This window comes from Lissotriton vulgaris, chromosome 7 (genome assembly GCF_964263255.1).
Source record: "Lissotriton vulgaris chromosome 7, aLisVul1.2, whole genome shotgun sequence".
Taxonomy (NCBI): Eukaryota; Metazoa; Chordata; class Amphibia; order Caudata; family Salamandridae; genus Lissotriton; species Lissotriton vulgaris.
In genome coordinates this window covers 271,820,882-271,839,726 of record NC_141695.1, presented here as the reverse complement: position 1 = coordinate 271,839,726, position 18,845 = coordinate 271,820,882, and the positions used below count along the sequence as shown (strand labels likewise).

General features: G+C 44.7%; 1 protein-coding gene across 1 annotated transcript in view; it reads left to right on the top strand.

Moving 5' to 3' along the window:
- LOC147701373 (zonadhesin-like) overlaps positions 1-8,476 on the top strand; it is a 32,800-nt gene extending 24,324 nt beyond the window's left edge. The window contains exon 4 of the mRNA XM_086928637.1: positions 7,968-8,476. Coding sequence (XP_086784763.1) covers positions 7,968-8,332 — 365 coding nt within the window. The 3' untranslated portion in view covers positions 8,333-8,476. The remainder of the gene's footprint in view (positions 1-7,967) is intronic.
- The last annotated feature ends 10,369 nt before the right edge of the window (positions 8,477-18,845 follow it).

Sequence of the window (18,845 nt, the reverse complement as noted above, 5' to 3'; positions counted from 1 at the left end):
GCGTCCCGGATGCACTGCGCGACTCTGACCATGCGTGCCCCAACTGGATTCGATGTATCCTCCTGCGGATTAAGATGGGTGTTAAGATCCCCCCCACAAAGGATCGCCGCTTCTGGCCAGGTGTGCATGATATTAAACAACTTTACAAAGGACGCTGGCTCGTCCATCACATGGCCATATATACAGACTATAGTCACTAGCGTCATCCCCAGTTTGCCATGCACCATTGCCCAATGACCCTCATCATCCACACATGATTGTATAGGCTGAAATGAAACACCCCTCTTGATAAGGATAAGGACCCCCCCCCGCGCATATGATAAATAAGAAGAGGCCAGGCGGTAAGCCGCCCACCTGCGCGCTACCCCGCCCTCTGTGGAGGCACACCAATGGGTTTCCTGCAACAGCGCGATCCACACATTATGTCTGTCCAACTGAGCCAGCACCTCTCTCGTCTTTTTAGGTGTGTTCAATACCCTGACGTTCCAAGTCGCACACTTATATAGCTCACCTGCCGTCGTGATAGTTTTCAATATCCCGGAGGGAGTGGAGCTCGCCAGAGCACGTAGACACACTTATAAACCACATTAAAGTAGCAGTACCTCTCCTTTCACAGTACCTCAGGCTCAACAACAGTAAACATTCCCCGCCACCCCCCACCCACTTCAGCATCCCCAAAGTGCTAAAGATATACCCCAGTTGTAACATCCCCCCCAGCAAACACAGTATAAACCATCAGAAGAAGAGGAGAATACCCATTGGGGGATGCAGCAGCACCGTTCACTCCCAGATCTAATAGGGAGGTGGCCGCCGAAGTAGCAATCGCAAATTCCACTGTGTCCAACCAATGTCCTGCAAATCAAGAAATATGGTGGAAACTAATGCGTAGGCCACAAATCAAACAGGACGCATGCACCCCGGCACTACACTTGAACATTACACAACCATCAGAGTCCCAGACCTACCAGCCATGCAGGACCCAATATCTAATAGCGGGAACCCCCACCCCCTGCATACCCAACCCAGGTCATATCAAAGACAGACATTGTGGTTCATCTGTACATGTCGGAAACCCCCAAGGCAGGAATGTCCTGCGGGCCCTAGGGCCCGAGCACCCCGCATTAAAACCTCATACTGTTTTGTCATCAATGTCCAACGTGGGGCTAGGTGACTTCCATCGTCTTCGCAAGGATTTGGCATGATCCCTCACAAGCTTGGGATTTGTGAAGATTTTGCCCTTGTCGGCGTCCCCAATCCGCAGCCTCGCCGGTTAGAGCATAGCGTAAGGAATCTGTTCTTTAACAAGACCTTCTTGACGCCCTGGAATTCCTCCCGGGCCGCCTGTACGGTAGCAGTGAAATCTGGATAGAAAGATAACACATTGTTCTGATATGTTATCGAGCCTTTTTGTTGAGTCACACGGAGAACAGTATCCCAATCCCTGAAGTTGAGCAGCCGGGCGATAATAGGCATCGGAGCGGCTCCTGTGGGCGGGCGCACCACCAGCGAGCAATGGGCCCCTTCCACAGCGAACAGGGGCGACAGTTCACCATCACCACAGATTTCGCGGAGCATCGTCTTCATGTAGTCTTCCAGATGCCCCACGTTCGTACATTCTGGCAGGTCAATGACGCGAATGTTGTTGCGCCTGGACCTCGCTTCAATGTCCTCGTTTTTGCCTGGATAACCACTAAGAGCTTTGTGAGATCCGACGTCTTCGCAGCCACTTGCAGAAGACCATCCTCTGCATCTGAAATGCACTGCTCAGCATCCACAAGTCGCGCAGCCTACTTGTCTAGTTTTGCGGAGAAGTGGTCCATTCGTCCATATAGGGCTTCAATTTTCCAGTATATGTCCTGGAGACTGGCCTGAATCGCAGCCAGCGACTTCTCCAGTGCAGTGGGCCCCTACGATGTCACATCCAGCTCCGAGTCTGAGGCGCTTTTGTGAGGGCTTACCACCCTTGCGCAGTTCAAATGTTAAGCTCGGTTGATTCTTTTCAGGTTTGCCCATGTTGCACTATTCCACAGCCCAATGTTGTGCTGCTTGTCACACGAAGGTGCACCTCTAGTGGAACCGCCACTGACACAGGATGGACGGGGCAAGATCAGCTGCACCTCACCTAGAGCACCAACAACACTATGTCCAGCACACCTCTAGAGCACAGCGTAATCAGCAGCAACAACAGTCCGCCTTCCAGGCTCAGCTGTACAACACAATACAGCAGCTCTCCTATCCCACCAAAAGCCCGGCACCCAACCACTCCGTTAGCCAAATGGTCAGCAGGGTGGAGGCGAACAGTCAGGCTAAGGCCACGCTGAGAGTCTTGTGCAGAGGATGGTACACATGCAACTCGCCCCGGAAGAGAAAAGTCAAGTGACAACAGGTTACAGGCTCCACTTGCAAGGCCGCGCAGCACACGTGGTCGCAGCCGCCAGTTCACCTGTAATGGCGGCCCAATCCAGCTCTCCACTCCAGCCTTCCTGGGAATGCGCGCCTACCACAATGCGGGTGAAAACAGTCCCGCCCGTTGATCTCGTTACAGGCAAGTAGCGTGTGCCGATAGCTGCTGGGGGAGAAGTTGCGCAGCCCAGCAGAGCGCCCCAGATAGGCTGTCACTAAGGGATTATGTTGCGGCCGTGCGGCCTACTCCCAGCGGGTACCGCAAGTGGGCGTCGGTGCTCGCGCAGTTCCAGCTGCCCGGCGCAGCACCCAGAAGGCCCGCTCACCTGTCATGGGCGGCGAACCAGCCCCACTGCACCGCAATATCAGTCCTCAGGTGCTGATGCGCACCCAGCGGCACCTACCGCAAGCCGGTCCACCCCGGGTGCCGCAGCAAAAACAGATGCGGGCAGCAGTTAGATGCCAGATTCCAGGCTTCTCCATCACTCCACGAAAACTACAATGGGGGAGGACCTAGGGGAAGTTTATAGACCTCACTCTGGATACAATCCCCAGAGAACATGTAAGAAACACTAGATACCAGAGGGTCTAAAAGGAAAAAGCCCAAGAGTATAAAGAAGTACCCCAAATCACCCGTATCACTAAATCAATGCAACACAGGAGATTCTCAAAGGATGAGGAAATGACCCATCAGTCACCATTCGGATCCGCCCTTCATCATTTGGGATTTTATCCGAACCACCCGTCTGAGAAAAATGTTGACCATCCCAACCTCAGGCAGTCTACATAACCAGACTGCTTTAGGTCGCACATATTTTTAATCTTGGTGCTGAAGGCACGCACAGAATAAATACTATCTTGTGCCTACTCCAAACCAATTTTAATACACTCCTTTTTCTTGGTTTCTTTCTACCACTCACGTTTCTTTGCACTGCACACCCCAGTCCCATGTATTTATCCATTCATTATCATCGAGTGGTAAACCACACTGTTAGTGTCTACCTCCTCTGAGGAACCCCCTAACCACCGGGTTGACCTCTGAGTGTGACACCAATTTTCTCAGGCGGGTGGTTCGTATAAAATCCCAAATGATGAAGGGCGGATCCGAATGGTGACTGATGGGTCATTTCCTCATCCTTTGAGAATCTCCTGTGTTGCATTGATTTAGTGATACGGGTGATTTGGGGTACTTCTTTATACTCTTGGGCTTTTTCCTTTTAGACCCTCTGGTATCTAGTGTTTCTCCGTCACTCCGCCATTTTGTGACAGGGGCCCACACCAGCTCCCCGTTGGTGATTTCACCTCAGCACACCCACAGCGATGCGAAACTTAGCCTGTTTGCGGTCGCAGTGCCAGCAATAGGAATCCACCACAAGTACGAGCGGGTGGCACAGGTAAAAACAGGATAGATGCAGGATTATTCCCGGTAGCCGGCAGAGCAACACTACTGTGCATCCATCTTGCTGAGCACCAGGCCATGCCCCCTAGATGTTAACAAGCATCAACACAAATACAACACTGTCCTCAAAACCCATGTGCCATTAAATGTATCATTAAAACATGGTCCTACAAACCAAATCCATGTGCACCATTAGTACATCAACGAACTAACAGATAATAATTGCAATATTCAAGAATAAGAAATTGAAACAGGCCAATGCCTTTTGCAACCTCTAACAACTTAAAGCACTCCACTAAGCCAGTGGATCCCTCATCAACTCAAACACAGCCTCCTCTACAAGACAGTCATAAAACCAATGACTAATATAAACTTATCTCTCTTTAAACCTCTCAAGCACTGCATTACACCACTCCCAGATTGCTGAATCTGACAATAAGTCAACAACTGCTGTACTAACGGCTGATATGAGCATGAAACAGACAACCTACACTGCTTGTTCTCCAAGATGAGAGGTTTGGATGTCATCAAATCACTGCATAAGTTTGTCAACAACAACCAGTTCATCCTAATGGGAGCCTCCAGATTGCAGAAACTCCCTGTACCCTCTGTAGATTCTGAAAAATGCATTTCTTACCCACATCTTCAACTTCAATTTGGAACCCCAGGGGATATTACTAACTCACAAGAATGCCAACATACACTAATATGCCAATAACACAAAACCGTATCTCAACATCTGTCCACTTGATGGAACTCAGCCCCTTAAATTCTGCTTTAAGTTAATGAATAGCTGAATGCCATGTCTGGACGTAAAGCTCAAACTGATAAATACAAAATGTTGACTGTTCTCCAACAATTTCAACCAACCTTTTCTTCAAACTTGGCTAGCAGGCAAGAGCCTAGACTTCTTGACCCTCTACCTGACACCAAATGCAAAATCAGTTTGATTTATACTTAACATGATTGCATGGTACCAGATCTTTTTCCCTAAAAACAGTAACTCTTTCCTACTTAAATCTGATTTCTGTTCAACAGTGACCATATCTCTCCTAACTAGATAGAGGCAATGCTCTAGTCTACCACATCACTGACTGCATTGACTCCTCTCAAAGGCATCCCCACTTGCAAGTTTGCCTCATCCCTAAACCCTAAAACCCCTGGAGAAGCAGATCAGCGCTGGGATGCTCTTCGGAGTTACTACGCGCTTTACAAAACCATTAAAAATTAAAAAAAAAAAAGAAAATCTAGAACCGGAGCAATTTCATCACTTACCCTGCTCCTCATACCAGCTTGCATCTTTTTCAATACTACCAGCATCACCTACAAGACCTTCAAATGCAAAATGTAACTATACCTGGCAGAGAAACTGGTCAATATCATAGTTAGAGCAAGGTTACTGCCAGATTATAAACAAGCTAATGCAGGAAGGAAAAGATATGTCCTTTTTCGTCTATGCACCTAGGATCTGCAAGCATATCCCCATAAACATCACACCTGTTTAACTCCACTATGATTCAGAAGGCCATTGAAGAGACATATCTTCCCAGAATAGCATCACCTCACCCTCAAGGTGCCACCTTCTCTGGGAGAGATCAGAGGAGACCTTTCTATGATATTCAAGAAAGTGTGAGCCCTTACTGAAACGGCAATCAGGAGGAAGGTGCTCTGTCATGCTCTTGGAAATTCTACTTGAGTCCCGCAATAGAGTTCCAGGAAAATTTGAAGCCTTGGAGTGTTCCAGCCTGGAAGGCACCCTGTTGTGCCTCTGAGTTCCTGGTCTCTCTCAGTTAGACTAGATGGCTTGTAAATTCTAGTTACTGTTCTACTGGTTGTTTTTAAACAGTGACTTTTACAGCCCCATTGTAGCAAAGGTTTTTTTTCACATTCACTTCATGAGTTCATATCTCTTGTTACCTTAAACGTCTTTTAAGCATTTTGTCCCATTTAGCATAATATATTATTTTAGGATTTCCGAATTATGGGGCATATTAGCAAGAACCTCATTAAAAGTATCACCGTTTTAGCGGCAGGAAACTGGCACTAAAACTGCGATAATGGGCTTGCTAATATGCGTTATAGAATTCCAATAGAAGCCCAGGTTAGATGTGCAGGATATCTAACCTGGGCTTCAATTGGAATTCTATAACGCATATTAGCAAGCCTATTATCTCCGTTTTATCGTCCGTTTCCTGCCGCTAAAACGGTGATAATTTTAACGAGGTTCTTGCTAATATGCCCCATGGTTTGAAAATGTTATCGTGTTCTTGACTTGAATTATGTTTGGTACTGCTTGAATGTAGCACGCATTTCTCTTGTAAATAAGGCTGGAACTTTGTGCTCGACGACTTGGGGGTCACCAGCCATTTCACAGTGAACTGTGTTGTAACCTAGCAAAATTTCCATATTTTAATAATGGGCCACCCCATTCCTAATTAATACATCACGTTCTGAAACCTACATATGTAAGTGTACTCTTTTGCTCCATCCCTTTTGAGGTGGTTATATCTTCCTCGTAGACACAGAAAAATGCAAATCAGGACAGACTGCTGTAGGGAGGGAAAACTCGTTTGAAGTACTGCTAAATTGCTTTGAGGTGTATATTAAAAAAGAGTGAAAAATAACTATCAGCTGTGAATTTGTCAGATGGCTTATGTATTGGTGAAGGTGGTTGATGTTTTTTTCTTAGCGCACCCTGCTTAACTAAATTGTTTCCAGGTGCTTCAGGTTGCCCATTTGGAAAAGGGAGGTCTGGTTAAAAATGGACTCGGCCTGGGCAAAATGTCTGTAATTTCCTTTGTGAAAATTATGTAAAATGGCCAAAAAACTATACAACATTATAAATGATTGAACACAATGTTGGCTTTTACTGATATCTTAGATGAGGTGATTGGCTAATGCATACAAAAAAAGGAAGGGGTACCCTTTAAAAATAAAAATAATTAAAAATTGTCCTCCTTTATTGTTAAGTGCAACCCTTTTTCCTTTAAGAATAATGGGCGGCATTTTTAAAAAGCCTACTTTATTGAAAGGTAGCTACAGACATGATGGTCCGCTGGCCCCCACAGGCCATCTTCCCTGTGATGCCATTCAATTATAGTGATCTACCTTATTAATATTTATGAGGTTGGTCTGATTGTGACCTACTACCATTCAGGCTTTTAAGAATCCACCTATTGTTGATTGATTCCTTCTTAAAAATTTGAAAGATCAGATGAGATGACGATAGTCAAATATCTGTATAGACTGGACAAGTTGCAGTCATGCCCTCAGACTCACCAGTACAGCACCTCGGGGCGCGCAATTGCAAAAATATTAGGCAACACTCTCCTCACAGGGCCATAGACGCAATCATGATGCCATTTCCCAGCCCCAGGATTTGAAGTAGGCAGAGAAATTAGAGCTGATTGGTCCTATAAATGCAATGAGGCTAGGAAATGAGGAAGAGGTGTGGCGCCGCGGCTAGGGTAACTGACTCCGGAATCTGGGGATCACGGCCCGGCACCGGCGGCAGATGAGCCCAGCAACATGTGACTGGCGGCCTTAGGCATGTGCAAGCTGTGCACCTGCACAGGGCCACCAAACCCCAGGGGCCACCACACCAATATATATCCATAAAATAATAATCCTCTGAGGATGGATACATATTTGCGTGGCGGCCCCTGGCAGGGATTTGGCAGCCTCCGGCTCTGTTCCACTTCCAAACACCCTGACCCTTTCCCTCTTCACTGGCCTCCCGCTCCGCCCGCCGGGATCCCCTCTTCCGGGGCCCCTACCTTCGCTCCCTGCCCAGGGCCACCATGAGCCTAGAGCCGCCACCGCTGGGCAATAGCTTGCTTAATCTTCCCGACGGCCCCCAGCGCCTAGAGACTTACGGGTGATTGTGCGCTTTACAAATGTGGATTAATATTATTATTATTATTATTATTATTATTATTATTGTGGATACTTCTGTTAAATAATAGCTGCTGTTATTAGGAGATGCATTTACATATATTTTATGGTAATGATTTAGACTGCATGTTTTAATTACTGATGTCTTGCTTATTTCTTTCTTAGTTCATTTTCAAGGCGCATACTGGTTATTGTGTGTAATATTTTTATGTGAATGATGCTGAAATAAAAACTAAAATATGACTAACACAATTGTGTCTCCCTATATTAGGATGCCAACCCAACGCCACATATAAATGCATGAAGACCTGTCGAGAAAACTGCGACAAGCTTAGCGAAACGAAACCTTCTGTGTGTACTAAGGATTGTAGATATGGGTGTGAATGTGATCCTGGTTTCATATTCAAGACCAGCACCTCTAAGGAATGTGTAAAATATGAAGCATGCCAAGTTAAGTGCCCGGCGAACATGCATTTTCAGCCATGTTTGAAATCCGATGATGCAACCTGTGCAAATCCGTATGTCAAACCTGTCGACGGAAGACCCTGCGAGCCCTGGTGTGTCTGCAATAAGGGCTATGTGTACCGCTCTCCTACCGATCGCACATGCGTGCTTATCTCTGAGTGTCCCAAGTAGGATAATTAACCAAGAAAAAGAGATCTCTTTTAATGCATTCTCTTGAATTATCTTATTGTCCACCGGATTTTCTGTCGATGATGCATGTTTTTTGTAAAACCGTTCTGTTTTATGTGCATCATTAAATTCATATGTGAGTCTAAATATTCCCGTCAACTCCCTTTTTCACGCTCTAAGATCTGCGATGAAAGTTCGAATTATAGATTTGTTGCTAGGCATGTGTGCGTTAAATACGTTTGTGTGCGCTCTAAGTGGATCATGCATCTGTATGTTTGCACGTATGTGTGTGTATTTTTTGTGTAAGGCTTTATTAGCTATAAATAGCTTGGCCTGCTGCAGCCCAAACTGGATTCGTTGACATCATTCCATTATAATTCTACCTGCATCAATCGAGTAGCAACTTGTTGCTGTGTAAGAGATGTTGGCATTCGAGATGCATTTTTGAGAATCTCACAGGCGTGTAGTTGTGGAAGGGCGGCCGTAGACCAGTAGTCAGCAGCTGGCGCCTAAGAACCATATTATTATATCTTGTAAAACAATGTGCAGATGGAAGTCGCTTGGTAAATGTTCGAATGGTGGCACCATACACAGCTTTCCTGGCCGTCTCAGTGGTGGAGAACCTCCCCAAAGACCAGAGCTGAAAAATAAAATAGTAATAACATTTATTTATTACCATTTTATTAGTCAGCAACCGACCCATCCTGAACTAAGTAGCAGGGGCCAGTCTTGCTTAGTGTCAACAGGGAGCTGAAACACTAGGGGCCGATTCACAGAAATAATGTAAGACTAAATCCTAAACTTGCTACTATTTCGGTATTCACAGAAGTTAAGACTCCTAACTTTAGGACTCCTAAATGCCTTCTGTGAATATCGAAAGTCTCAAAGTTAGAATTTTCTCAGTTTAGGATTGGTAAAGTTAGGACTCCTTACTTAACACGTCACGGCATTTGGACGAGGCGTATTGAAGCTCCGATTTGCTCCTGAACATGATCAACGGGGATGAGACGGAGCAGCCATTTATCCAATCGCGCATGTCTACGCTATAATGTATGCCTACCGTTACCGACGTGCATGATGCAGAAGGTAAGTCAGACATCTACCACACACCAAAATGACACAAAATTGAAACCCCACCATAGTGGGGCGGATGCCTATCACTCCCAGCATTGTCCACCCCACAGGGGGGTGGATGCCTATCACACACAGAATAGTCTACCCCATAGCCTGTCAATCCCAGCATTGTCCGCCCTATAGGGGGGTGGATGCCTATCACTCCCAGCAATGTTCACCCCATAAGGGGGTGGATGCCTGTCACTCCCAGCATTGACCACCCCATAGGGGGTGGATGCCTATCACTAATAGCATTGTTCACCCCAGAGGGGGGGTGGATGACTATCACTCTCAGCATAGTCCACCCGATAGGGGGTGATGCCAACCCAGCATTGTCCATCCCATGGGGGGTAGATGCATATCACTCTCAGCATAGTCCACCCCATAGGGGGTGGATGCTTATCAATCCCAGCATTGTCCACCCCATAGGGGGGTGGATACCGATCGCTCCCAGCATTGTCTACCCCATAGGGGGGTGGATGCCTATCACTACTAGCATATCCTAACCATAGGGGGGTGGATGCCTATCGCTCCCAGCATTGTCAACCCCATAGGGGGGTGGATGCCTATCACTACTAGCATATCCTAACCATAGGGAGGGGGATGCCTATTACTACTAGCATATCCTAACAATAGGGGCACAATGCCCATCACCACCAGTACCCCCACCCATAGGAGGCTGGATACCCATCACTATTACCATCCCCACTCATAGGGGGCTGGATGCCTAGCACCAACAGGATTCACACACATAGGATGAGTAAGCAACCCCCTACCATCTTTGCAAGATTTAATGTCTGTGTGTGTAAAATGCTCACAACACAGATCCTGACAGTGAACATACATTGTGACTCCCTTCACATGTGTGCCCACAAGGATATTGAGGTTCAAAAATCAAGCATCTCTGGACCAATGTGGTAATGGGGTCTAAACCCCCCAATACTACAGTGACCAAAAGGTGTTAGTGGGGTTAAAAAATCCAGCATCTCAGGACCAATGTGGTAATGGGGTCTAAACCCCCATCACTACAGTGCCCAAAAGGTGTTAGTGGGCTTCAAAAATCCAGCATCTCAGGACCAATGTGGTGATGTGTCCTGGACCCCCCATCACTACTACTGTGACCATAAGGTGAGTGTGGGCATGAACATAGCAGCATCTCCAACCCAGCATGCATGATTCCTGGCCCCAACACCACATGCAATGTTGTAGCAATGTAGTGGTTGTGTCACATACAAACATAGATTTGGTAAGGCAAAGATTTTTGGGTATCACAAGAACACCCTCTGCCATGTGCAGACAAACAATGGCCTTGATCCCTGATAATTACTCCAGTGTACAATTAGACAAAGCGACAAGTGAGCATCATGATGCATACACACAAATCTATACAAACAGACACACAAATTAAGGAATCCTGTGGAGACTGTAGATGTCAGGTGACCAAATCCCATACCATGGCAGCAATGGAACACACCAAACATGATGAATGTGCAGACTGATGAGCCGGGAGAGGCAGGAACACTAGGGGAAAACCTACAAACAACATACAGCCAATGGACCGCAAAAGCCATACAAATGCAGTGGAGCAGATGCACAAACACAGACAGGCAGCCCCACACTGCATATCATACACAACATGTGTGTGTGTGTCTCTGTGTCCCCAGGCAACTACACAATACATGACAGTGGGCAGATCCCCAATGATACAGATGTGTAAACAGTGCCATACAAAAGTAACTCATGAACTAGGCATCCCTTGGTAGGCAAGCAGGCATTGTCAGGTGAGTGGGATCCCAACTCATTCATGTGACACAATTTGGGCGGCACAGCAAACAACACAGCAAGAGACAGCCCAACACAACACAGCACAGCACTACCCTACATTGGGGTGGCAGTAGCATGTACACTCCCACTGTGATGACAAAGGTAGATGTTGCCCATACTGTGGAGTACGGTCACCTGCGCGCATTGGGTCATGTGTCCTGACCAACAAACTGCCATCATACCTACACAAACAAATCACTAGCCAGGGCCTGTCATCGATGAACAATAAGTAGGTAAGGGCCTAGGCAAGAGACAACTCACATTTGGCCACCCTCAATACAACACAACTTGATCTGCAACAATGTGCATCAACTAAGCACACATGGACTGGTGACATTCCTCATGCACTCATGACAATCCCAGGGGAGGTGAGGGGATCTAAAGTTTCCAAAAATACTCATACATGGCGAGTCAACAACCCTTGTGAATGTCTGCCACACTGCACAGTATGCGGTACCTGGGCATGATGTGAAATCTGCCAGAATCATTGGGATCACTCCCACACTCACACAACAATGATGAACCAAAGGAGAGCCACAAAGAACACATGTCGACACCTTCCAACATTTCAGCTATGATCCTGATGAGTGGGAGTAGTTGCACACAGATACAAGTGGCCAACTCACTGACAGATACCACATAGGGAAAACTACATAATGTTGGCAACACAGAAGTGCCAGAGGGAATCTTTATTTATTTATTTATTTCAACTTTATTGTTTAGTTAATTAAAACCATAACACATTTCCTTTCCACTTCTGAAACAATGTTTAAATATGAAATTTATTAAAAGAAAAAAAATATTCAAAAAATTTGCATCAAGGTAAAATCCAAATACTCATAAATAGAACTTAAAAGGGTCAGAGAAAAAAAAAATCTAAAAAACACAATGCGGTTTTAAAGGTATTAGTTTGCTTTCAGACGTTTTTCAAAAGCAAGCAGAAACTTTCCAATCTTACAGTTAATTTGTGAGTCCATAGAGTCCAAGCAGCCAATAATCGCTGACCTGCAGGTTCGCAGTCGCTTTATCAGAAAATAATTCTTTAATAGGAGCGTTGGCTCCTGTTTCAAATTTGTAGAATGATAAATTATATGAATTATATCCTCTTTGATATAACCATAGAGCCGACAGGCAACGGATCCCAGATGTTTCCAGGCTGGTACGTTGGCCAGCGTTTGATATTTTCCGAATCTTAGAGCCATCAACCTTTTTTTGATAAAAACTGAGTATGTAGAATCCAGATAAAGCACCGGAGTAAGTAATTTATAGCTGTTAATCACAACCCAAGAGTGGGAGCGATGGGAGAAGATTTCCTTGTCAATGAGCATAGAATGGAATTTGGCGGCTTTGTTTATTGCCTGTTTAAATGAACTAAATGGCAAATTGTTATCCCATAGTTGGGCGGTGCATGTTAATTCCAGTGCACTGGTAAGGAATTTATTTGCCTCTGATCTGCTTCGCGTTTCAACTTCTTGCCACAAAAATTTGTTTAGATTATTGTCAGTGGAGTTCATTTTGATCCGGTACCATGTTTTGATGCACATATATAGTCTTTCCACTGACTCATTCATAAGACCAAATTCTAGGTGCATTTGCGCTGGTGAAGTAGTGCGGGGAAGTTGAAAGACTTTCTTATAGATTTTGGTAATCAAGTTGTTTAACAGGGCACCATCCTTACCGTGCATTGCTGCACTTGCATATGCTAAGGTGGGTAGGGCTTTACTTGCAATTACTGTTAGCAGTGGTTTTAACGAGGGGCCCTCTAGTTTTTTAAACAGGGAGCTAAATGCAAAGATCAAGGCTCCAGCTCGTTGTGTAAGATAATGTATCTGGGCTTCTTAAAATTAACTTATCATCAATAAAATATCCCAGATATTTATAACTTGAGACCCTTTCGAGCCTTTTACCTTCAATGCAGATATTGTGATCTATTGAGCGTCGGTTGGAAATTAACATTGTTTTGGTCTTGGATAAGTTCAAAGCCAGCTTATTTGCGGACAAGAAAAGTGTAAGTTCTGTTAATAGCCTGGTCATACAGACTTTTGTTAAGCTCATAAGTACAATATCGTCCGCATATGCGAGATGTGAGAGTTGCAAGTTGCCTAGTCTCGGCGGTTGAGCATTGCAGTTGTTTAATTTGCCGGAGAGATCAGAGAGAAATAGGTTGAAAAAATGAGGGGCCAGGACACAGCCTTGTTTTAGTCCAGTTCCTGTGGGCACTTTTCTTGACAATCGGGTACCATCCCCTAGTTTTACTTGTGTCCATGTGTCTGTATAGAATAGCAACAGGCCCCTTAGTATACTCTCGGGTATGTTCCATGATCCTAATTTTACCCATAATAAGTCCAGATCCACACTGTCAAAAGCGGCTTGCAGATCAATAAAACATAAGTTCAGCTCCTGTTTGGTACGCTGGCATTTATCAGCTATCATGGTTATTGATAGAATATTTGAAATGGTTCCGATCCCCGCTCTAAACCCCGTTTGGTTGATTGGGATCAGATCTCTCTCGCCTGACCAGGTAACCAGGTCTTTTAGTAGAAGAGATGCAAAGTATTTTGCTTCCACATCCTGCAGTGCAATTAGTCGGTAGTTAAGTGGGTTGGTTCTGTCCCCACCTTTATATATAGGCATTATTATAGATCCTTGCCAGCTTTCTGGTAGTTGATTGAGTGTTTGAACATCAGCAAAGAGATTCTCAAGAAGTGGGCTCCAGTAATCAGGTGCGTGTTTGTATACTGCTTGAGGAATGCCATTTGGCCCTCGGGTGTTCCGTTACTCTTGCCCTTTCTAATTACTTTTGTTATCTCCTCCATAGAATAAGTTCCGAGAGTTAAGGTCGTAGTTGGTGCTTTACTTAGATTGGTTGGTGATTGTTGTATGCTATGTTCCACCTCACTTGTCTTTTTATTGTGATGTTGCAGATAGGGTTGATTCCCTGGGATTTTTATTGTGTTTCCTTTAAATTTTAACTGGAGGAAAGTAACCCATTCATTTTCCTGCACATTTGATGTAAGAACATTCGACGGTCTAGTTAGTTGATTTATGATTTTCCAGAACGTAATTGTATTAGAGGTTTTGGAACTAAAGAGCAACTGGTCCAGAATTTTCCCTTTATAACTTTTTTGTGCTCCCAGACTTTCTTTCTATAGCACTTCCGTAGAGCCAGGAAAACGTCCATTTGACTAGAGTCTTTGGCATACGGTTGCAAATATTTCTATGTGTTTTTCTCAGTTCCCTTCTTAGATCTCTCAAATCTTTCGGCAATGTATTATTTGGACTGATTCCTTTGGCCTTCATAACTGGTGATTTCATTTTCAGTTTTAGGCTCTCTAAAAAGAGAGACCATGCTTGTATATTTTTCATTGGGATATCACCTAAGTTGTTCGTTTCCACTATTACCGAGAACCACTCGATTTTATTTGAATTAAACCAGTCTATATGTTTTTGATTAATTGAGCATAGTTTGCCTTCAAGGATATATGAAGATTGAAATCTTTCCACGAACAGATTGAATTTAATGTGTTGCATTGCGTGATCGCTCATGGGCGAGTATTCAATATAAAAACTATTTAATAAGGGAAATAACAAAAGACTTGCAATTGTATAATCCAAAGTTGATTGGGAATGCCGACCATAGAAGGTTTTTTCGGGAGGTCGATCCTCATTGGTCCTACCATTCAGAATACGCATACCTAGATACTCTAACTCTGTAACCAGTTGAATGCCTATTCGATCCATTCTGGTCCTAGCCCCACCTTGTATCTGTTCTGGAGTGCTCCAGTGCATGTTATCCGCTGTTAGTATTTCATCTTCCTCCAGGGAGTGTATCAGGTTGGAATTAAAATCACCGGTTATTATGACATTCCACGATGGCTCAGTACTGCGAAGGTCAGTTATTACCTCACATAATAAGGCATTTTTTCATATTTTTCACTTGAACTTTTGGTTGTGTATCATAATTGATCAGAATAGTTGTCACTTTGTTGTTTGCAATTAATCCTGATAGTTTGATTACATGAATACTTGGGTCTGGAGATGCAAGTTGTTCTGAATTAATTTGTAGAGCAGTTGACACATAAACTGAGAGGCCACCCATGGCTCTAACATAGATTTTACATTTCTCTGCGGCTACCGAGTGGTGTGTAAAGCCTGCCAGTGCAATTTCTTCTTGGAGCCAAGTCTCTTGTAAAGCGATTATATCGCAATTCGCCCAATCGTCCACTAGTTTTTTGGCTCCAGCAATGTTCCATGATACAATGTGTATACATTTTTTATCAGCTTGCTTTGTGTTATCTTTACTTGGTCAATTTTTTCGCTTCGCATTTAGCAAGCTGGGAAGCCATTTCCAATCCTCTGTGGAAGATCTAATTTCTCCCCCTCTTTCTACTGTGAACTGTGATGGATTAAACCCAGATCTTTTGACTGGGTGTGAGTGTTTGATTGATTCAGATGCTCCGTCCATCACCACCCCTTTTGTACCGCTTTTGGCCGCCATAAGTGTGGCAGGGTATGCTCAGATGTGAATCCCTTGCTCACTTTGCCACTGGATTCAAGCAAGCCGGGCTGAAGACGGCTGGAATGCCAGAAACCGGTCCTCAGAAGCTTGTTTCCTGTCCAGGGAAGACATGGCTTGGCAGTTCGGGCTGAACTGTTCCCATGAGGCACAGGGTCAGACTGATTTGCATATAGCCATGTCTGAACTGGGGTGGCAGAGTGGGCTAAAGAACGGTCATGGATTAAACCCGGATCTTTTGACTGGGTGTGAGTGTTTGATTGATTCAGATGCTCCGTCCATCACCACCCCCTTTTGTACCGCAAGGTAAGTAAGTGGACATTCACGTTGTTGACAATCCTCTCCCACATCTTGTTCTCTGGGATTGGAAGGTCTGTTGAGCTGAGGTGCCAAATAACAGTGGCTCAACTCGGATGATTTCATCTATCATGACCTCCAACTCAGCGGCTAAGAACTTTGGATTCTTCTTTGGGGGCATGGTGATGGGTGGTGGTGGAGATGTATGTGTGTGTGAAGGTGAGGGTGAGTGAGTGGGAGTGGAGGTGTGTTTAGTGGTGCTAGTTGTGTGGAGGTTGTGTGGTGGATGAATTGTGTGTGTTTTTAGTGGGTAGATGAGTTGTCTGTGTAGTAGTGTGGTCTGATTGCATGTCTGTCGAAGTATCAAATGGTGTTGGGAAGTTTTTGCTCCCTTTGTATAGGTTGAATTGTCGCTGTGTCTTAATATTTAAATGTAGTCTTTTTTGGAGATGACAATGCGTTTTTTGGTAGTCTTTTTTCTGTTTCTATTGTATTATTTTTTCAAATTATGTAAATTGTTTTGATGGCACATGATGCTCTTTCTTGTGTTATTTGTTTTGTCCAAGTCTGTTCCATTCATACTAGGCTATGTGGCATCGTGTATGTGCTTGACTGTGTCGAAACATTCACGAACGTGTTTATTGAGTTGTGGTAATGCTGGACTATGTGGCATCGTTCGCGTCCAAGTCTGTCGTGTTAATGCTTGGCTACATGGAGTCGTTCGCGTCTGAGTCTGTCACGTCGTGTATGTGCTTGGCTGTGTCGAATCGTTTGCGTACGTGTCTATTGGGTTGCGTTAATGCTGGACTATGTGGCATAGTTTGCGTCCGATGTTGGCGAAGTTAATACTTCCTCATCATTAGTTATGTTCACCAAACATCAAAACAGGAATGAAATTGGGCACTTCAGCGCTGTGGTGTCATCGTGTTGGAATCTTAGATCCCAGCCCCTCCATGCAGAGCAGCCGTTTTTGCACATCACTCCCCGCAGCGAGGTTGAGGTTATCCCAGGTTACACCATCATCGATTCCAGAGCTCAGGTGCCCTTCTCAAGCCCGTAGCTCCCGTCAGGAACCAGTCCTTGCAGATGTTGTACTAAAAGCGGCCGACATCATTGGGCTGCCGGTGCATGGCTCACGCGCGCCTGCAAAAATAATCACTGCAAGATCTAACTTTATGGTTACACTACGGAAATACAGAAAAATGTTGTGGGCATAGAAAAGGGACAATCATTACAGGACTACCACACAGGCAGCTGCCCTGCATAACGAAATTTACTGCATCGCATATAGGATACAGGGGAAGCACCAGAAAACAGACGGTGGCCACATGGAAATAATACTACACCAGCATTGATTAGCAGCACTAGGTACCCAAGGAGGTGCAATGTCTGTTATGCGTGATTTAGCATTTCAGTTTGGTGATGTTGATCACCACAATGAAATGTGTTAATCTTGGCAGTGCTGAACTAGGTGGTGTGGATTTGGACAAGCTGTACACGCTAAAGCTTTAATGTCATGGGGTATAAAGTGGATGTTTGTCTATTTTTCTTTGTAAAAATAATATGGGCTGTTTCTTTGTCTTCCGGTACATTTCTGAACAATTTGTTAAGCCAAATTGTATTGTTGCATTGTGTGCGCATGCAGGGAAGAACGAATGACTGGCAGACATGCAAAAAATCATCTTATGTCTCAGTATTAACTCCATACTTCTAAGCCGTAATTCCAACCCTAGAATGAGTTACCTGTTTGCTTTAAAACAACAGTTAGTAAAAGAAGTAAGTGCTTTGCGAGCCTGTATAAGTAGCAAAGACTTTAAAGTGACTTGTGTTCCTGCAGGTTGTTGCTTTTCCCAGTTCACAGACGGATAAAAAACATCTCCAGATAATATTAGAGTTGACAGGATGATGTGATAGCAGAATATTGAGACGTGTGGATCTGGTGGGGACCGCGGGCAGCAAGTGATTGATACGCTATTTGTATAAGAAAATACTATATATTTTTTGTTAGCTTCCATTAGTTATTAATAAGGAAGGGTGAAGAGAAGCGGTCACCAACAGCATTCGGTTAGTCTTAGGGACAAAAGAATGCTGTGGTCTGTGGTAGATGCCGCCCAGAAGTCATAGGTTAATGTATCAGGAGCTGCCATTGAAAGGAAGTGGAAATGCGCTATAGTTGTTGCTGGTATTGATTGCTACTGTACATTTGCAGACTTCGCTGGGCTGACAGTGGGTGGGGAAATGCTACGTTGTCACTGTAGGTTTAGTTACATGAATCGTGAACTCTCTCTGTTTTTTTTCCTTGGGGTACTTGCTGACTGGTGCTACACATGGGATCAGGTTTGCCTTTGACAGGAGGAATGGTTTAGTGGAGTATATAGTGTAAATTAATTTTGGTGTGAGCAAATAAAAATCGGACCACTTTGTACTTTCAATATTATTGTGTGAATCATGCAGCGGATGAAAAGTAGCAGGAACAGCTTTGATGCCGTAGAGGCTAGCAGGAAGAACTGTTTTGGGGTGGTCAGTTGAAGAGATTGTTTAACATATTTTAAACTACTACCGTCGCATTGGTGAGGGCAGCAGCTGCAAAGGCTCTGTCTTTACTGGTAGGCAGTGGTTAGATGGGGACCGGCCATCAGTTTTTCCATTGGTGGTGGACGGGTTCACAGTGACATCCGAGGGGTGGTTTTGAAGGCAGGAGGAAAAGCATAACTGTGGGTTTCATAGTGGTGAGAGTAGAGTTAATGAATGCATTAGTAGGAGGCA